Source organism: Convolutriloba macropyga, chromosome 7 (assembly GCF_964194025.1).
Source record: "Convolutriloba macropyga chromosome 7, txConMacr16.3, whole genome shotgun sequence".
Taxonomy (NCBI): domain Eukaryota; kingdom Metazoa; phylum Xenacoelomorpha; order Acoela; family Convolutidae; genus Convolutriloba; species Convolutriloba macropyga.
Window position 1 is genome coordinate 2,088,838 of NC_134474.1, and position 22,393 is coordinate 2,111,230.

At 35.4% G+C, this 22,393-nt stretch overlaps 1 protein-coding gene across 1 annotated transcript; it reads left to right on the forward strand.

Moving 5' to 3' along the window:
- Positions 1-601: 601 nt before the first annotated feature.
- LOC142342550 (placenta-specific gene 8 protein-like) lies at positions 602-17,856 on the forward strand. The gene is made up of 2 exons (XM_075393916.1): positions 602-884; positions 15,468-17,856. The coding sequence occupies exons 1-2, from the start codon at positions 612-614 to the stop codon at positions 15,663-15,665; spliced, it is 471 nt and encodes a 156-aa protein (XP_075250031.1). The 5' UTR covers positions 602-611; the 3' UTR covers positions 15,666-17,856.
- The last annotated feature ends 4,537 nt before the right edge of the window (positions 17,857-22,393 follow it).

Genomic DNA, 22,393 nt, shown 5'->3' on the forward strand with positions numbered 1-22,393 from the left:
TACTTCTTCAAAAGTTATTCGGAAGTCAACTTATGTTCCTGGGCTTTCAACTGCAGCTGTGGACATTGTAACCCGGTGCAGAAGCTCAGCTCAGTCGTTATATGAAGGGTGCAAACCCATGTGGAAAGACCCACAGAAGCCTAAACTCTCTCTCTCTCTCTCTCTCTCTCTTAATTTACCTATTTTTCTGATAAATTTCAACAATACGAAATGCTTCGTGAAGACGTAGTGTCGGGAGGGCCCCGGACCAGCCAATATTTACACCCAGTGTTGAAGGGGCATTTCTTAATTTGCCTTTTCTCAGTTTTTGGGGACAAGGATGAAAAGTGGGAAATCTTTATTTTACGTTTCAAATCAATTTACTCAAATTTTGGATCTATTCTGTTTGCCCCCCCCCCCAGCTTAGTGGGCTTGTATCTTTTACGCCCCCAGGTACACGTGCTATTGTGACGTGCTAGATAACAATGTTTAATTTGTAACTGGGGGCGTAAGAAACATTGTGGGGTCAAAACAGAACACATCCCAAATTTTCTACGCTTTCTGGTTTACTATGTCCGTGCTCTTCTTTTATTCTACTTAACAAGTCCTCTTTTTCAGAGTGATTTGTTTTTATGGAAACGAAAATGGACCCACCTCCCCAGTATGGTCATCAAGGCATGCCTCAAAACACTTATGACATGAATGCCTATACAAATGCTGGGTATGCCGCAAGTCCGCAGCAAGTAAACGTTGTTGTTCAACAGCCAACAGCGGCACAAAAGATTTATGTCGAGCCAAAGAACTATCCCTTGCCCCGGAGCTGGAAATCTGGGCTGTGTGGGTGCTTCGATGATATTGGAAATTGCCTCTTGACCGCATGTTTCGGACCCTGCATGCTTTGCGTGGTAAGTTTGGTATTTAAATCATTGGCCAGCGATAAAAGAAAGTTTTTGATTAATAGCAGCCCTCATTTTCTCAGCCGGCTATTATAGCGCTCCTATTTTTTACAATCCAAGAATTGGATTGTATTGGTGCTCTGTCGCGCGTTATGAAACAACTCGCAACCAAGATCAGCGAAAAACGCGGAGAGCCGTACGCCGACACTATAAGCTACATCCGAACGAAAATCAGCTTCGCACTTCTGAGGAGCTGCGTTCTCTGCTTGAAGGGATGTCGTGCGCTCAAGCCTCGTGTTCTCAGTGAGACTTCGATTAGCGCCATCGTGGAGGAGGGAAGGCTGCACTGAGTGTTTGGCTGCTTATCCTTTTTCATTTGCTTATTCCTTGATGTTCCATTTTTATTTTAATCCTTCCATTCTATTTCCCTATGTGTGCTATATATATATATATATATATATATATATATATATATATATATAGGTGCTTTCCTCTCCACTTGTTATTTATTTTTGTGACTGGGCCGTCTTTACACTGTCTGGAGGGGAACAGCTTGGAGTGCAGCATCCGGCTACTAAGTGCTACTCATCATGCCCTATTTCTCGACCTACATCCATCGATGCCGGATGGTGTACACGGCCCTTTATTGTTTTTTTTATTCAAAGAATTTGAATTGTATTGGGGCGCTGTCTTTTTTTTAAGATCTGTTCACGCATTTTCATGATTTTTGAAGTCAAATTGGAGTAGTGATTTTGGTCACACCGAAACAGGAAGTGGAGCGAAAAAGCGAGTGGTTTTGCGGCGTGAAATTTTTTCGCTCTAAATTTTAAGTAGAGTGAGAAAACGGTGTTTGAACAACAATTCGCTAGTGGTTTTTTGTTCACATGCGGCATTTTGGCATTGATTTTCCGTTTTTCTTATTTTTTGATCTGATTTTTTTAAAAATGGGTTTTTCAATTCACTCATAGTCCATTCTAGGTCTAGTTTTTCTGTTTAGTCAATGAAAATTCTTTGAATTGTACGTCAGGACTTGTCCTGCTATGTTTTTTATTTTTGTAAGATGTTTTCACACGTGTTTTCATGACTTTGGGCTTTCAAAACGGGATAAACAGGTGAAGCTCAGCGGGCATCAAGTTTCATTAGAGGCCCGCGTTTAGTACTACCTCAAGTACTCAGAGTGGTGAAGCTACTGGGAAGGCCGTAATTCAAAGTTAAAAGGCCATTTTTGGGAGTTTTTGAGCCTAAAATAATGAAATTTTTAGCACTTTTTTGTCTATTTTTAGATTTTTTGTTAGACCAGTCTGAAATTGAGGTTTATTAAAGTTGATAAAGCTCCTTTGCAAGACGTAATTGCTCTTACGGCCACTTTAAGCGTTATATCTATCGCTACTCCAAACATAAACACGGTAATCTATACTAATTTTTTCAAACTGTTTGAAAATTTTTGTTATTTTTTGAGTTGTTTCAGACTTTGATGTCAAAAAAAGCTCCTCTGGTGTTTAATAATAGGTTATTGCATAGTTTCTAGTGGTAATGAAGTGGTTTTAAACATTGACTTCAATTTTTTTTAATCAAACTTGTTTTTTTTTCAAATTTTCTGACATTTAGTGTCATTATTCAAGTTTTCCAGCCCCAAGGGGCAAGAAGCCTCATCTAGGGTCTAGTAACAGTTTACTGAAAATATTTTTTGGTCATGGAATGGTATTCATTATTTTAATATCTTTTACCAATTTTTTGATAAAGTTGCATTTTTTTTCAAATTTTTGAAATTTTTGTTCAGTGCCCAGGGAACCTCCTATAGGGTTTGCTAGTATGTTACTACATAGTTTCTAGGTGCAAGAAAATAGTTTCCAATTTTTTAAGTTTTGCAATTGCAGGGAATTTTTTATATAAAGCTTGCAATTGAAAATTTTCGATTGTTTTCAAATTTTTCAATTTTTTGTCATTCTCTGATTTTAACTATCTTTACTGGCCAACGAAACTTTTTAAATGTTGCAGACGGTTTACAAAACAGAACTCCAGAGTCAAAAAGTTTTGACTATTTATAGCCCTATTTTTGGAAATTTTCTTTAAATTTTTTCTCAGTTTCTTGATGTATTTGTCATATTTGATGAGTATTTTGAAATGAGTTGTATATGGTATATTGAAATGAGTTATATATGGCCTTCAAGTTAAAAGCTTTAAGGGTTTTAGCAATGATCTTTTTTTTGGTTAGTTTGTTTGATTCTTTTAGTTTCTCAACTTTTGAGATTTTGTCTCGTTGGCTGGGAGATTGTTCAATTGATCTGCTGGTCAGGTTCATTAGGTCTGTCTTTCATTCAATTACTTGGATTGTATTTCAGGACTTGTCCTGCTATGTTTTTTTTTACTTCGTCGAACTTTTTTCGCTTTACCATTTTGCCGCTTTTTCGACATTTTGCGTGAAAACTTTTTGACTTCTCTAGGCTAGTTTCTCTCTTCTCTCATTCTGCTAAAAGTGAATTTGAACATTAGTTGCTCAGCAAAGCAATTTCAAAATGAACAGAGTTAGTATAAAAAATTGAAGTCAGAAATAGAAACGGGATAAACCCATGAAGCCCAATTTTAGATGCCCGCTATTTGAACGTCGTTCCTATAAAGCTTAGTTACCATCTCTATGCTTATTGGTATTGATAGTAGCCCCTGTAGCCTCTCTCTAAGAAACAGAAGTTTGTTCAACTACGAAATGCCATCAAAATAAATCGGACTTAAAAAATTTTTGTACAAAAATCTGTTCTTTTCAATATCTTCTATTCGTTCAATCCCAATCATGCTTATTGGAATCAACGGCGGCTATTTTCCGGCAATCTGCCGGGTATGTTTTAGATTTCGGTCCGATTTAAATGTTGTTAATAGATATAGCTAATTTGGTGCAATTTATCTCTTAAGCTACAAATTTGTGTACAGTTTCACAGGGATGCATACTTAGCTGATTGAATTATTCAGATTATTTTTTTATAGCCGAGAAGCTGTAACCGGAATGTCCGGAATAAAGTGAAATTATGGTAATCTGGCTTTATAAGTTTCAAAGATTTGAATTCTTTCGGGGCACCGTGTCACTGTTCAAGATCTGATACCGATTTTAATAACTTTTTGTCAAATTTATGTATTAATTTTAGCAACGTCGGGAAAATGAAAGAATGGATAAGCTATTTAATAGCTATATACTGAAAATATTTCGACTTTTTCGACGTAGAACAAGAAACAGTGCTTGAAGGGGTTTGAGAAATTTGTTTCTGTTTTAAGGCCCGTTCGTTCCGTCGTTGCAGTTTTTTTTAACTCCTTAAAGAACATTTATCGCTTGGTGATAGTTTGAGTGTTGATCGTTATTGTAATCCTCTTTGTTGTTCTATTCCCTAGTCTCATGATAGGTGTCATGTGCTCTCTAACTAGACAAAGTTCAATCAAAGTAATGGTTTCAATTCATATTAAACGGTTTGAGGAGCTTAGACACTAGTTGTGTGCGTTATATTTTATTAAGCCACTTGGGCTCATAAGGCTTAATAAAATTTAATGGTTTCAACACATCTCCAACAGCTTTGCTCTAACGACTAATACAGTAAGTGTTTTCAATAAATATTCCTATTCCTGGTAGTTTCGCTTTTGCTGTCTTTTTAATTGCCCTCGAATGACAAGCAAAAGTAGTGTGTGTCTTTTTATGCTAATATATCACTTGAATGTTTGCGCTTTTCGTCTAGAATAATCCTTTACTTCTCCGGTGACTTTTTCCCGCACTTCTTCTTGATTTTTGAGTGATTTCAATTTCTCTCACTCCGAAATAAAGTTTTGGTTCAAACAAAACTGATTGTTTGAAGAGACGAGGACAAGGCCCTGATAGCCGAGTGGTTTATGCCTCTCTCGAAGTGCAGGAATAGGACTCAGGAGATGGGGGTTAATCCAGACCTTCGTCTAATGTTTTCGCGCCCATAAAGAAAAAATGATCTAGGCTATAACCCGTGAAATAATTTGCCCCGCTTTTTATTCGAGAGCAATTTTTACGGTAGTGGGTTTATGTTCTTATATTCGGTGATATCAGGTTTCATAAATTTATAGGTTCTGGTCATTTAGTGTAGTTAATGACAGCTCAGATTATCTCTCTGATTACGGAGAGTTAGGCTCTGTTTTTTAATTTTGTTTATTAAGCTTTTATTTGCCATGGTTTTTTCCTATTTCCTAAAACATCTTTCCGTTTCTTGGAGATTTATTGAACTTGTTTTTAAAAAATTTACGAATATAATGTCTGCAATTCTGTTGACTTTTGTTTCGTGGCTCCCTAACTGTTTTACAGAAGCTGGTATTTGTTAAATGATATTTTGTTGACGAGTTAAATTCGCTAAAGTTGGTGCTTAAAGTTTTATTATCTTTAATGCACTCAAGGACATTCTTAATGGAATTCAAACTTTGAAATTTTTCTCAAGTCGTTGTATGACTTTCTGTATATGGTTTATGCTGTTTTAAGGTTCGTAGTGTCAAAGTTTGTTCCGCCATGTTACCGTTGAATCGAATGAGGTTCTTATTTCGATTGTCTATTTTTTTAAAAAAAGAACACTGTATTTCTCCTAATATCTGTAAATTTTTAAGTCATAAAATTTACAGAGATAGGCAGTGTAAAAACTTAATAATTATAAACAGAGAAAACTAATAATTAATAATAACTAAACTTTCGACCGAATAGAGAAATCACTTGTAATGGCGGGGAGGGACGACAAAAACATAAATTCAATACAAATCAGAAAGGTATTGAACTTGTTTCATATACTGGTGCATGCTTTAAAGTTTGCAACTAACTGCGCGTCAAATACGGTTGAATGGCAGGTAAGTATTTCGTCAATTCAAAGGATTGAAGTTTACAAGATTTCCTTTTGTCTTTCTTTCGTTCCGTTGTCTGATTTTTCCTCTATCTTTGTTAATAAATAAACATAATTTTAATGAGTTCCTGCCCTCATTAACTGCTTTGAATCACTTAACGTCGTTTTCCCCTCTCTAGTAACATTTTGCGTGTCATTCAGTTCAACGAGACCTATATTTGTTAAAAGATCCCTGGAAAAAAGCTTTGCGGAACAAAAATGAACAACTGCTGTCATATACCCCTGAAAATTTTAATTTTTTGAAGCGTCGCTAGCTTTAACTCAATATTGTATTTAAGTATGTCTTTACTCTGAAGCACTCAAGCTATTTTAATTGCCAGAATACCAAATCAGATCGTTTGACTGCATCAATTATCTCCGAATTTTTTTCAGGAAGCAGTTTTTAGAAGTTTTTTGCGTTTTGCACCGCTATGCAGTAAATCTATTTCGTGTTTTATCTCTGTCTCTCAGCAATTTTTTGGTAAAATAATTGTCTTGGTAAATAATTTGATAAATTTAAGCTCAAATTTAAGAACAATTATGGAGTTCAAAAAGATCAAAATTCTTTGCCGTCATAGCCATTTTAGGGAGAATAGCTTGAGTAAAGTCAAAAATTTTGTCTTTTTTGAAATGCTAGTTTTTGAACTAAATTTTTGTTTCCGATTTATTTTAGTGACTGCATTTTCCGCAGTTTTTTTGAGCTTGATGGCCGTGGATGGCCTCATGATAACTATTACCTCCTAACCGATCTTCAATAATGACAGCACTGTGTTGGAGCCTTGTGTGCCACGTACAAACTCTCACAAGTCTTGTTTTTCTTTTTTTTAAAAAAGTTGACATCAGCAACCAACTTGATGAATATTGCTTATTCTCTATTTATAATTGAAGTATCTTTTTATTCTCTAATTCAGATATCTGACTGAGTCTTTTTTATCCCATGGGAATTAATTAAAAGGGTGTTTCGTGTCGTTTGCTTTTAAGTTTTTGTAGTGCAGACGTTTGGCTCCATCGTGGAGATAACTTTATGAAATCTAAAATTTCATAAGGTTCTTTTTGTCCGACATCATTGTGCCTTTTTCAGAACAAGACTCCGTTGTGTGAGTTTATTGCTTCAGTCTATCATTTAGATGTTTTGCTCTCGAACGCAATTCGTAGCAATTATTGTAAACGTATTAGTCTGTTTTATGCAATTTTTTCGCTTGATCCTTTTTGCGCTTTTCTAGAGCATTCTTTGACTTCTCAAGTGACTTTTTCACTCTTTCGTTCTTCATTTTTGAATGATCTCTATTGCCCTTACTCTTAAGTAGAAATTGTTGCTAAAATGAAATCGATTGCAGCATGCGACAAGAATTGCCTGATAGCCGAGTGGGCAGTGCTGCTGGTGAGGGATCGGGCGATCCATGGTTCGAATCCCGGCGTGATTAACAATTTTTGCACCCATAATGAAAAGTTTGACTTTCTCAAATCATATTTCAAAGCTTGATCTGCCCGAATTTTATGTTCCTTTAGCAACACTGACCTTTTCATGTCACCAATTTCCCCTTTTGCAATAGTTTTTGTTAAATTTTTTTCTCTTGTGTCTAATATTTTGTTCGGCGGTTCGGATGTTTTATGGGTAAAAAGCTATCGTCATGGAAATCAACGCAGTCGGGTTCGGAAAAATAACTTGCAATAGAAATCGGATAAAGGCGTGAAGCCCAATTTTAAACACCTATTGTTTAAGTTTTCGGTATTTTTGCTGCTAATTTTGATGAAAATTGGTACTAGAATTGATGCAATTTTTTTCCTTAAAGCGCGATGTCAGAGCCAATATAACATGTTCTTACTGTTTGATACTGTCGAAAGAACGAAGTTCGTTGCATATTTTTTTCTATGTTTCAATTCTAACTGAGGTCATGTGAATCAAATTCTGCCATTCAGGAAAAAAACGTTGTTATTTGATTTTCTCAAAATTTATTGAGAAATAAAGTCTGCGTTGCAAAAAATACAAGCGATTGTAAACTTGGATAGAATATGGTTCTGATAATTGAGCAGTAAGTGCGTCAGCCAAGGACGGTGGAGATAGCGGCTCGTATTCGTTTTTTTTCACCCATAAATAATTTTTTTTGCTACAACCCCCTCTGATTTCAGGTGCCCCGCCTGTCGTTTGAGAGCAATTTCTCCGACGTTAGTCGGTTCATGTTCTCAATGTAGTACAGTTTTTTTGGAGTGTATACAAATTCCTTGTTCTGGTCTTCTCTCTGGTAATCATAACCAGCAGTCAGCATAACCGCTTCTTAAGAAGAAATTCCCAAATTGCTTCAAAAGTTCTCATTAATTAATGTCCTGTGTTATCCACCAGTATATCATCTGATTTTTTTCAGCACTTTTCATATGTGATTTCCAGTTTAGTTCTGCATTTAAGATTTGGAACTTTAATATGAGACAGCACCTGATACGTCTCTGAGTCATGTTAAAGTTTTTTGAAAAAGAAATGTGCAAAAAATGGATTTTGTTTTCCTATTAATATCGAGAGATTTTTTTTGATTATTTGAACCAGTATTAATTCAGCTGTTAAAATTTTTCGGAAGGTTAATTGTTATCTTCTCTATGAATCATTTTCGTGTGTCGAGTCATCTAAAACACAAGACTTGTTATATGTAGTAAAATCAGGGACGATTTATTAGGCCAAGTTTGGTATCGCTTGGTTAAATTATCGGCAGATATATCTGAGAAATGCATAAATGACAACACCACATCATGCATTGGTATTTAATTTTCTTTAAATGCAACCATAAAATTAGCTTACTTATTTTGGCTTTTGTTCACATGTTAACTTTCGTGGCTGGTCAACTGGCCGACATAGAAATTAGCCAACATTTGACCAAATATAACTACCTGAAAACCAATGGGAACTTCAAAAGTGGGTGAAGTACCGTCCCTTATTTTTAAAGCAAATATTGATTGGCTATAACTACTAGCTAATTTGGCCATGCCTCAGCAGCCCGTGGGACTTGATATGAATCTATCGCAACCGAAAAAATTACTGCGACCGAAGATAATTAAGTCGAAGTTTCTAATACATTATTTGAATTACCCAATTCTAATATGTCAGTTTCTCATCGTTCTTAGGAAAGCTGTCGGCCAATTGGTGTGTCTTCTAATTTCTGTGTCGGCTAATACCCCTATCTCCGTTAACTTTACGGTTAAATATCGGATGCTCTGATATTTGTATAAATGTGGCATATCTGAAAATCAGAAGAGATAGCTGCTAGTCTTATGACTGCATTGTTTCGTTTGAAGAATTTATGGTCAACTTTGTTCAAATGAGATAATGCAATATATCATGAAGATTTTCATGCGGCATGTTTGCCTTTTTAATGTTTGCCTTTTTTTGAAAGCAGGCTTATAGATTTGGGATCGAGGATTGCGCATTCTGTAAAATTTACAATTTCAAAATTAATTTGATTGGTTTAATTTGATAATATAGTTTTCAAATTGCACTTTTTGGTTTCCAGTCACAACAGATTCTTTTGCAGCGCTTATTTTTGGGTTAGATATAAGTGCTTTTGTAATTACGTGAAAAATACTTTTATTTGACAGTTTTTTCAAAGTTTTGGGAACTTCTGTTTGTTTGGTCTGTTCAAGTTTAAGAGCCGCTTAACTAAGTGTAGCAAAGTCACGAGAGATTATGCTTTTTGTTATCAAAATTCTGAACGCCTTTTTATTATCAACATTCTATTGGATTTTGCTCATTTTCAAATCTAGGAGGACCAAATATTTTCGAAGTGTTGTTAAAAGGCAGGGACCAAAACAACATCGGTTTCCAAATAAAGCGAAATAGTGAACTGTTTTCTTCGTGTAGAATTTTGGTTTTACCCCAGGTTAATATTCGGGGATGCACTACCACTCGAAATTCGATTCGAAAGGTCTTATGGGTGGAAACGTTTTCTTCAAATTTAATAACGAGTTCCCCAGATCTGCTCTGCTTACGGCTTTGAATCAACCACAGCGGCTCAAAAAGGCAATTGATATAATTTGCTGGATTAGGTAAGCAAATTGCGGATTGAGGCAATCAACTTTCATGCATTGCAATTAAATTAAAATAAAATTAATACTTTGGAAATTATTAAAGATCAAACTATTTTGCTATGGACTACGGCAAGTGTTCCTCGCCAACGTATTGGTTGATTTTGACATCAAATGACCAAATAAATGACCTGAAAGCCTCCTTTTAACAATCTTGGCTTTTGAAATTCGCTAAATCTTTATACATAGCCTAAACTTTCTTCCAAGCGATTCAATTTAAGACAAACGCCGTATCAGAGTTATAACGCTATCAATTAAGGAATCAGTCAACCACTCAACTGAACGTTTGAACTGTGTTGCTGTTAACAGTTGAAACTTAAGCTTAACTGAATTGAATTTAGTCTTAGCGGCTTTGAATCAATCACAGCAGCTCAAAAAGTCAATAGATATAATTCGCTGGATTAGGTAAGCAAATTGCAGATTGAGTCAATCAACTTTCATGCAACGCAATCAAATTAAATTAAACAAAATTAATACTTTGGAAATTATTAAAGGTCCCAATCGAATCAGTCGAGCTAAATGGTTTGTCTTTAATACCAGGCTCACGAATCGTTGTTGGCTCTCGATATTCTGCTTTTGCGTTTCTGTCTCAAGAAAGATCAACTATACTCGACCACTATATCTCTTCTCTCTCTGTTCGCTAAGTTTGAACTCCTCTATGATATCAGAGTTACTATAGGCTCTACTATTAAACCATCGAAACAAACGACAGTTAGAAGTTACTCTGCCTTAGCAACTACTCGACTCACAGCGTAATGTATTGAGTGAAAACGATTTTTGTTCAAACTAATGCTATGGACTACGGCATGTTTTCCTCGCCAACGTATTGGTTGATTTTGACTTCAAATGACCAATTAATTGACCTGAACGCCTCCTTTTTACAATTTTTGCTTTTGAAATCAGCTAAATCTTTATACATAGCCTAAACTTTCTTTCAAGCGATTCAATATAAGACAAACGCCGTATCAGAGTTATGACGCTATCAATTAAGGAATCAGTCAACCACTCAGCTCAATGTTTGAACTGTTTTGCTGTTAACAGTTGAAATTTAAGCTTAACTGAATTGAGTTTAGTCTGAGCGGCTTTGAATCAAACACAGCAGCTCAAAAAGTCAATTGATATAATTCGCTGGATTAGGTAAGCAAATTGCAGATGGTGTCAATCAACTTTCATGCAACGCAATTAAATTCAAATAAACAAAATTAATACTTTGGAAATTATTAAAGATCCCAATCGAATCAGTGGGGCTAAATGGTTTGTCTTTAATACCAGGCTCACGAATCGTTATCGGCTCTCGATAACCTGCTTTTGTGTTTCTGTCTCAAGAAAGATCATCTATACTCCACCACTAATTCTCCTCTCTCTCTGTTAACTAAGTTTGAACTCCTCTATGATATCAGAGTTACTATAGGCTCTACTATTAAACCATCGAAACAAACGACAGTTATAAGTTACTCTGCCGTAGCAACTACTCGACTCACAGCGTAATGTATTGAGTGAAAACGATTTTTGTTCAAACCTTTACTATGGACTACGGCAAGTGTTCTTCGCTAACGTATTGGTTGATTTTGACTTCAAATGACCAATTAAATGACCTGAACCCTCCCTTTTTACAATCTTGGCTTTTGAAATTAGCTAAATCTTTATACATAGCCTAAATTTTCTTTCAAGTGATTCAATTTAAGACAAAGGCCCTATCAGACTTATGACGCTATCAATTAATGAATCAGTAAAACCACTCAACTCAACGTTTGAACTGTGTTTTTACTGAACGTTTGAATTTAGGCTTAACTGAATTCAAAATCAGAAGAGCCCCTGTAGACTTTGTTTCTTTTCATTTTAGCTTTCCGAATGTGTTTTTGTGGTAGGGTTTTGTAAACTCTATGATTTCCGTCAAATGACCGTTTAATATATTAGTCATGGAAGTACGAAAATTGCTCTTGTTGTAAATTGCTAACACTCCCTTTTTGAAGTACATTTATTAGGGAGCTGAAATTCGGCATGGTAATTATCCATAAAGTCTTCCAGATTTTTTTGCTTTTTTTTGACATTTCTTCTTGTCGTAGATCTATTTCATTTTTTAGGCAGAAAAATGGGAATTTCAGATTGTATTCTTAGAGTGAAGATAATTAGGAAGCACGTTTTAAGGGGCAATCAGTGGGCCAGGACAACAGAAAACTAACAGGATAAGAACACGGTAAATAACTGTTTGTAGTAGCCACTCATGCAAGGTACTCGGTGCTCCGAAGCTTTCACAAGCGATTATAGAAAAGAAAACGATTTTTTTTCAAGTGTGGCAATTTGAGTTCTTTTTCATTGCTCTCAAACGAATTTCGTGGCATTTATAATAGTCCTGCTGGTCTTTTTTAAGGCGATTTTTTTATTTGCCAATTTTTCGTTGACGCATATGACAGGTAGCGCCCAGCGGGCATTAATTCCTCGTACAGCCTATCAGCTAGTCTCCAAGTACACAATTCACAAACTGTTTTGGAGACTTATGTCTATGGTGTAGAGGGCGGTTCTTAGAAGTTGACCACCCCACCCCTTCACACGCAGACATCAGCCCCCCCCCCCCCCCCCACTTCAACCCTCCAATCCCTACCCTTGCACATCGTTCAGGCCGTTAGGGCCCCGTGCAGCCAAAGACCACCTCCAACCCCCCCCCCCCCCACTGTTGCCCCACCCCCATCAGCCCCTGTGCACCCCCCTCCCGCTGCGCTCATCTCACGCCACCTTAATTAAGCTAAATCTAGCCTCACTAAACCGTGGCTAGTTGCTGACGAAGCCAACCGGTCGTTTGAGAGCAATTCGCCCGACGTTAGTCGGTTATGTTCTCAGTGTTTCTTCTCTTGAGTGCGATTAATTTAATGTATACGTGTTCTAATTGCGCCTATCTGTAATTGCTTGAATTCATCAGCGGGAAGCTAATGTTTTTTTACGCTATGTCAAAAAATATCAGTGAATTTTTAAATTTTGCCCCCTTGGTTATTAATATTTCTTTTGTCTCATCTCTTCGTATCGTCAATTATAGGTTTCATTGGTTGCTAGTGACGTGAAACTGAACTTAAATAACAGTTAGAGTTTGTGGCTAATGGTTGCTATAACTTTTACACAATTTGTTTTTAATTACATAATTTACACAATACATTTACATACATTTACACAATAGCCGCACAGCGATAGCTGGGGCTATTATTGGCCTTCTCTTGGTTTTTTACAATTCAAAGAATTTGAATTGTATTGGGGCGCTGTCTTAAGATCTGTTCACACATTTTCCTGATTTTTGAAGTCAAATTGGAGTAGTGATTTTGGTCAAGCCGAAACAGGAAATGGAGTGAAAAAGCGAGTGATTTTGCGGCGTGAATTTTTTTCGCTCTAATTTTAAAGTAGAGTAAGAAAATGGTGTTTGAACAAAAATTCGCTTTCTCGCTTGTGGTTTTTTGTTCACATGCGGCAATTTCACTTTGATTTTTACTGTTTTTTCAATTTTTTTGGATCGGGTTTTTTCTAAATGGTTTTCTCAAGCCATTAATAGCTCATTCTAGGGCCAGTTTTTTGTGTGAACCAAATTTTCATTTCTCGCTAGTGGTGTTTTGTTCACCTGCGGCATTTTGACACGATTTTTAAAAAAAATTTTATCTGAACTTTTTTAGAAATGGTTTTCCCAATTCACTCATAGTCCGTTATAAGTCGTTTATTATTTAGTCAATGAAAATTCTTTGAATTGTACGTCAGGACTTGTCCTGCTATGTTTTTTTATTTCGTCGTCATGGTTTTTGTTACGACCGTGGTCATTCGTTCATGCAATTTCAACTGAATTGCATGTGTGACGTCATTTTTCGCTCTTAGTGGAGCGAGTTTTTTTGTTCATGCGCGTGATTAAATTTTTGGTCACACTTGACTTACCTGACTCTCAAAAATGACTTTCTCACTTTGAAATTGACTTTCATTTACTTTAATTCAAAGAGATAAGGTCAAATGGGTGTGTGTCGCTCTAAATGAAGGTTATTTGAGATCAGCTAATAGAGGCAGCAATAACTTATACAGATTTTTAATCCAAATATAACATATCAGCCTTCAATGAAAAGACGAGTTTTTTGGTCGGTCTTTTTTACTGTTTTTTTTTAGACTGCCGATCTACGAATCTTTTGCGGCTATTTTCTGGCAATCTGCCAGCTATGTTTTAACTTTTTTAGTGAATTTGTGAGTTTTGCGAGTTTTTGTTACACATTTTGTGGTAGCATCATTTAATCTCATTAGTGACTGATCTTATAGTTTGGTATCAGGGATCATTTTATTGATTTAATGATTTCAGTTTGAGGCCTATGCTTTCTTTGACTTTTACGAATTATTAGCAAGAAATTTTATCGAATTTTTGATTTTTGCGAGTTTTATGTTCATTTTGTTGTCTGATTTCACAATCTAATTAATGGCAGGCTTATTCCTCTGAAAATTTCTAAAAGTTCGTCTATTGAATACGACACACAAAAAAGCTGTGTCATAATTGAGCAGTTCTTTAGATAATAATTATTGTATTTATTAGAAAAATAATACTTCTTTTAAACCGGCTTGTTATATCGGCACCTAGCCATTTTTTATAACCTAGGTGGCGATTTATAACGCTTAAAAAGCGCATTTGAAACGTGAAAAGGTTAAGAACGTGAACCAATTTTGAAAACCGTTTCTCGGAAAATCAAAAAAATGAAAAGGTTTCTTCAATGGACAGTTCAGTTTTTCGAGAGTTTCCTAATGGTATCACATTTATATCTCTGCAAAAGATATCGATCGGCTTAAATTACCAACTACAAAAGTCAAATTGGTATAAAGTTCCAACCCCCATTTCGCGGCATGTTGGAACAGTTAATCAACCAACGACCTCAACTGTTTACAAACCTTAAAAAGGTAAAAGTTAAATTAGTTATTCATACTTCGAACAAATTTGCAAGTCTTATGAAAATATTTTTCTTTGAAAGTCTTTTTGAAACGTTGATTATTTTGTCTAACATTCAAGTGTCCGGCAATGGCTTTTTCTGCCATCCCAAGAGCAAACCTGGCAAGAAATCTTAAAACGTGACCAAAAATGGTGCTGAAGCTGCAAAACGCAACAACAGGTTTGAAATAATTTAAGGGAAGAGCATATTTATCAGAAACCCCCCTGAAAATGAGCAGATACGAGAAGAAATTTAACAGTGAAGTGATTGTCAAGTAGTTGTTTCAAGCTTCGGAAAAATAAATTTAAGAACTTCAGTTCATTCTTTATTAGAGGTCTTAATTCAAATTGTAATCTTTGATGCTTTCTTTTGCCCGTCCCTTTACGGTGTTTTTTCCGTTTTCTTGTAGCTTGATATGAACGTAAGTTTGACATTAAACACCCCTCTCCTTCAATGAGAGTTTGATAACAAGTTGAGAAGCAGTGGAAATATGAGAAAAATGTTTTCTGAAAAGTTGAGTAAAAATGTATTTTTAATAGATGTTAGATGCTTTTTTATATACAAAATTTATTAGTTTTGAAATCGGATGTTTCTCCAATTCCTTGATTTTTGGGATATGTCGATTCCTTAGTAAATGTCGACCAATGATTTATAATGTTTCCAATTTACGGGACGTCAGGGAATGCATCTCGTATATTGAACATAAAACGGTCATTTGTTATTAACAGGCAGCAAGCAAAATGAACGAGAGCGTGTGTGTGGTGTGTTTCACAACTCAACCTCTGATGGTGATGAGGACCAAGACTAGGATGATGTACGGAATCCAGGGATCCATCTGCGATGACTGCTGTGTGACCACATTCTGTGGACCCTGTGCCCAGTGCCAGATGCAACACCAACTGAACCACATGATTGAGTTACCATGAAGAATGCGAAACAATGAAAAGATAGCAAAACAGCAGCAGCGTGGTTGGGTACAGCAATTTCTAGAATAATTTATTTGATTTTTAAACTATGATAGCGGTTATTTTATTGATACAGACGGAGTTTACCTATGCCCTTTTATGTTTCAAATATAAATAATAAAATTCGCCAAATTTCGATGAAACAATGATGCACTTTGTGATAATGGATTACGAAGCTCATTTTAAACTGTCATCATTATCTGTGAACGGAGGAACTGAACGAACGAATCATTGTCAGTTTCCATCTGAGAGAACGCTTCAAAAATCTGTCAAATTCTGGTAAGAATCACGCAAGGACTTTCAGTGTCAATTTTGATTTCTACTTCTGGGGCAATCTTTCTTTAACATCAGCTAATTTGACGTGGACATTTTGAAGAACTGTAACCGCACTGGAACTGGAAGGGACTTATTGCATACTAACAACTGTTAGAGATGACCTTTACGTTGACTTTACACATAGAACTCCTTCAACTCACCATATAGACGAACTGTTGTAATTGATATCGGTCACTTAAACTAGTATTACGAAATTACTAGTTTGTTCGTACTCCCGGTAATGTTTGGAAGATGTCTTTCATTTTTGCTCTTTCATCACGTTTATACGCTTCATTGGCTTCTTGGTAACGGTGCTTTTTTTGTTAGCATAGCTTGACATTAGCGATTTACTATACTTGCTTGTCTTGCTGGATTTATTTTTGTCTTAGTGCTACATAGCAATAAAATGTTCATTTTTGTTTGTTCACAATTCCAGAATTTTCATAGTTGGCCATTGAATATTTCGACATTAGACTGAAATCAACTGAACCCTTGTGTTTTTTGTTTTCTGTTTTTTGTTTCGGTACTAATTATTCGATGAGAGATAATATCGAGGCAATTTTCTAGTTTGATTAATGCAAATTTGCAATAATTTCATCCGTTTACTTTAGAAAGGAAACAAGAAAAATATTGATCGCTTCGAACAAACTAAGTGGCTGTTTGCTACCATTTGCTTACGAGAACGAATTATGTACACGGTGCAGCTCGGGGACTATTGGAATTTAGTTTTGATTTTGACGAATTTCTATTTTCAATATTTGTACCATGAGAGTTAATGGAATTGTGAATGAAACATGTTTCATCTTTTATCGTCAATTGTGAACTTGTACCAAAAAGCGTATCTATCCATTACAATTGTGCCTTATCTGTCCATCTCGTTTCAAATCTTATCATTTTATGGTGATTGCTCTATCAAGATCGACTCTATTTTATACCCAAGAACTTGTTATATTCGCTATATTTTTGTATCGAAAGTTGCTGTATTTATAAATATGTCAACCCCCTGCTATGATCATGTTCAAGCAGTTATTTGGTGATTTTTGCCCAAAAAAATTGTGTGATTGATTTCAGCGATGAGGGACATGATCGATTTACAATTTTAATTGAAGCTTAGAAATGAAAACTGTTCATGTCTCGAGCCTGGTGCTAAAGGGTCATTCTGTTCATGTAACTGAATTTGTTTGAAGTATTTATTTCCTCCGTACCGCCAAATACGTGAAAACTTTTTATTTTCCTGGGACAGTGTGAACAAATTCGTTTTGCTATGAGTAAAACGTTTATCTAGCCGCATATGAGAGATGGTAGAGATATTTCAACAAAACTGTACCGTTATAAGCATTATAGATTACTGTTCAAATTATAGAGGGTACTGTTGGAATCGGGTGGGAGAGGGAAGAGTAACTATTTTGTCTGCATCGTTTTCTGTGGCTGCCTCAAAGTGTACTCTTCGTTTATGAGTTTTCGAGATGGTTGTTATATCGACGAACAATACTGTACTCTATTTTTAAATTGAAGTTGAAATATAAAGGAGAAAGGATCGCTTCGCTGCCCGTTTTGACAATAACTAACATCTGCGATAGATATCAATTCTGGGCGATTTTCGTAACCAAATTGTGACCGAAATTGCGGTTATTAGTAAAGTCATACTTTATAATTTAGTGAAAGAAAGATGGTGAACAGAATTGATATCTTTCTTCTGCATTTTTACATTGCATCTCTGAATAGATATATGCCACACCAAGTTACTGAATGTTGATGTACTCTTGTACTACGGTTTTATAAATAAAATGGAATCATAGAGACATAGACATAGTCTTGAAAATTGAATTTTCATGAAGTTTTGTTTTTAGAGTGGTTGAGTTATACCTTAAAGTACAGCGGGCTCCAGATGCTTTTTTAAATGAAATCTTTTGGTTTAGATATAAAATACCCAATAGGAAGTTCAGCAAAGATTTTTTTAAAATAAAAAATGTGGAGTAAATAGCTATGCCGATGTTGTTTCGTTTGTTGGTTTAAAAAATACCGAAGATTGCTAAGTTGACAATCAACTTCCACTAGTTGTAACGTTATATAGGATGTGTGAGTAAGTATGGGAATCGAACAAGGGCTAGTAGGAAATAATACATCTGAATGTCGATTTAATTTAACTGAGTTTTCTGGAAGGAGTTTTAACTGGGTGAAATTAGGTCTTAAATAACTTTGAACTCTCCGTACGAAAGAATGTAAATAAATATGCAGAAAACATTCAACAATGATAAGTTTGAACACGATTGCGCACATTTGTTTCCACTCAGCCACATAAGCAGCGAATCAAAGCTTCATTATCTGCAGATGATTGGCGCATATTCTGCGAAGTGGACTGAGTGCATTGAATTTTTTTTGCAGTTACTATTGTCCGCCATTGCTTCGTCTTCACATTTAAGAATTTATTGAAAATCTAAACAGTTCTAAGAACGCTGCACGCTGTCGTACATTTAATAATAATAAACTGTTTCCGGAAGCAGACAATCAAAAAAATAATGGTTATTTACTTCCAAAATTGAACCTTAATTGTGGAGTAACAGCACTAAAGAACCACAGCGTGGTTTTTGTGCAGAAAATTTTTGCCTTTATTTTATGAAAAAACTTACTCACCGCTGTCATTGCGAAAAATGATTTGACGTTCGAAAAATGAATTGCCGTTCTAATCAAAGTTCTTCGATCATGTCCAGAGTTGCTAAAACAAAAAAGTTATCACAAACCACAAGTAAAATTTTTGCACTTGTTTTATACTTGCCTTTACTTGCTCAGTGAAAATTGATTATAATAAAGAGTTATGTAGTTCTGCGCGATGTGAAATGATCTTACTGCACTGTTTGGCTGTGTGAAAAAGTTTTAGACGTTTTGCACAATGCATTTGAGTTTGTGCTCTCTGGGTTTATTATCTGACCAACCCTAACTGTTGAATCTTTTTTGGAAACTGTGATCATAACCCCCAGCAGTTTAAAAAGATCGAGTTGTTCTATAATTAAGTTTTTGCAGAGAATGTTAGGTTAAAAACCATTAAATTTACTATTTTGTTTAGTTTTAACCAGGTGAATTTTGTATGTCAGTCCAAATTGCACTTTTTGATCCTTCCCATATGAAGATCACATACTGCAAAATTTATTGTTACATAACATATAACATCTGACAGCTTTTCAGTGTTCAGCAAATTGAATAAAAATTGTGTTCCTTAACAAAAAGTCAATGTACAATGTGGTGAAGTTTAGTTCGTATTAATAACAATTCCCTTGTTTTTATTCACATTTTCCGGAAGTGTTGCCTATATTTTTGTCAATTATGCTAAAATATGTTACAATTATTTGAAAAAAGTGTTGTTGATTTGTTCTCTGAAGATAGAATAATGGTGATGAAATTTTTCATGTGATTTTTTGGCTCAAAAATTCGCTACATATTTCAAAAAATCAGCCCTCTCATCCAAAATTGCAAGAAAAAGCTTCTTTAGTCGATTTCGCTTAAATTTCCAGGTAAAGAACATCTAAAAATTGCTGTCAAAATTTGCTTTAGCTCAGGATAATGCTAATTTACTTCTCCGCTTTTTTGGAAAGGTTTCTGGGTTCCAAGTTTTGCCGGCTTTTAGCTGATATAACTCGATAATTATACAAACTGCATCATTTTTCTGACAATTAATTTTTGTCAAGTTATCTATATCCCTTACACTGGGATACATTACGTTTTCTTAATGAACGAACAGTAATAGCAGGGCTAGTTTTGGCCTGATCGTTGATTTCTGAAATCCAATAATAATGCGGATTGTAAGCAGTGGCTGTCTTTTTCTTAAAAAACTATTGCCTTTTTATGGTCGATACAGAACAGAAAATTTTATATCAAGGCTCACTATTGATTTTTCAAGTCGGCTTCATAGACAATTGCCAAGTAATGGTTTTACTTTTTTTAGTCGAAAGCATATTGTCCTTTTGACTCTTGAAATCATTTGTTGAAAATGAACAATGAACTGTAGAGCTTTGCCACTATTTTTCCTTTTTTTCAACTTGTATTTTAGTTTTAGCACAGAGAGAATGCATCTTCTACTTAATTAAGTTTTAATCTCTGTTACGGCTTTATGGTTCAAGAAATTCTTCTTTGGCTGCTAGTTTCACAAAATAATTGATTTTTGGACGTTTGCCCAATTTTCAGGTTTTTTCCTGGTTTTGTCACATAATCAATTTGTTGATAGGTCATTCATCATTCTATTTGTGCGAAAAAGATACGCACATTTGAACAAAAATGTTTTTAAGGTATGGATTATATTTTTAACGGCTTCGACACCGTTTTCTAGACTTTAATAGACTTTTTTTCACTTTGTATTTAATTGCCTGCTTTTTTCTTTTAGATTTTCTTAATAATTTTTCATCGGTTCTTTTTGTCTATTTGTTACCTAATCTCATTAATCACAGGTCACATACCACATTTTACATCTATATTTCACACGAATGGCACATATAAACGTGAACTCTGGTTTAGCACACTGCCTGAAATACCCGTATAGTCAATTGCATCTGCCCCCCCCCAAAAAAAAAGAACAAATCAGCAGTTTTAAGATTATTGGCGTCAAATGAACTGGATTTCATAGAACTAACGCAGAAGGCTACTGTCTCTCGGACATTACAACCTGGTTCCGGAAGGCAATAGATAGTACATGGGCCCACTCACTTAAATGTTACTTTTGTTTTATGATTCACCGACTCCTATACAGTATCCTCAAATCATTACAATACTTATAGAACCCTCGAAACCCCTACCTGAGTTCGAGTACTACGCCGAAGAAAAATCTCATTGTTTCGTGTGCACAAACAGGATGGATTGATACAATAATTCTTTTTCATTTGAGCATTAAGCACAGCATGGGTTTAGACTATTACATCTGTAGAAATTCATGTGGATCATCTCTAAAATTTCCTAACAAGTTGATTAACCTTTTGCCCCTAAATCAGACATCATTAGTCGTTCGCTTGTCCGACGCCTTCTTTCTAAAGGTCAGCGATAAGCCATTTTGAACCCAAATTTCGCTACGTTACAAAGTAAGGAAACGAATGCAACAAAAATGAGATTTTCTTCCAGCTAAAACAACACGATCACGCATTTCACCACATCAACACCGCTTTCGTCCAATTTCTCTCCTTTCAGTCATTAATTCCTCTATTCCTACTCACTGTCTAACTTTCTAACTTAGTCTTACTTAATATTCTCTAGATTTCTACCTCACCTACTCCTATACAGGATAATGAAATCAGTATATTGGTAATTGAACCCTCGTACCGCTACCCAATACTCCGGTGCCATCATGCGATAGAACTTATTTGTTTCATTCAATCTTATTGTATCATTAAAAAGCGCTATTCTGTTCATTCTGATAAGCTGAATGCGAGTGCAAATTACTCGACTGATACAGAATTTCTTCATTGCATTTTCAAGAAAAATTTCATTTCAAACCTCAATTCTAAAGGCTTAATTTTCTCAGAAATTGGCAATGATTTGATCACACAAGACGAAGAGCTTTGCAGAATCCATTCATATTGTGCCCAATCGGAGTGGAAAGATCTTCATTTGAGATACCGATGTTTTTGCATTGATATTAAATAAGCTCTTCTCTTGTACTCAACGAAGGGACGCGACGGTCAAATCATTCTATTCATCCCCCCACCCGGGAAGCAGGAATGATGAAAATTTCCAGAAATGCTTGGTGGCCTTACATCAATTTGGAGCTGCCCTAGCAAAGCTTCGGTAAGAAAAAGGAATCAAAAATCAGAAATAAAAAAAAATGAAATCAAAGCGTATATAAAACACGCTATTCAAATGCCAAGAAACCATTAAAAAACAGTTAGGCTTTGAGGGTACTATACTAGATGATTTTGATCGAGAAGTTATTACCTCAATCGCAATTAACAGAATTAGCAAATACCCGTCAGAAAAACCTGGTACCGAATAGCGAGTGAAACGGTAGTTAATTATCTCGAAAAGTTTGTCTATGCACACGGCGCATCTAGAAATCAGTGACTTGACCAAGAACGCTGCCTAACCTTTCATAAACTAATTTTATCCTGCTATAACCATAGTTCCGGCATAATCGTGGCTCTAATAAATGGACACAGGCTTACATGCATTAAAGTTAAAACAAACTACGTAATAACAAAGCATGCTTTAAGAAATTATTCAAATCTCTACTTTACCAATTAGGAGAATTAGAATTTTACAAGCAACGCTCATCAAAGTTATCACACTTAAACACACATTTTGGTAGACCAGTGAACTTGCCACTCAAATAGTTGACAACCGTATCCAATTATTGGGTACTGAATTGGAACGGAGTTGTGAAAAATTTAAAAGTCTCG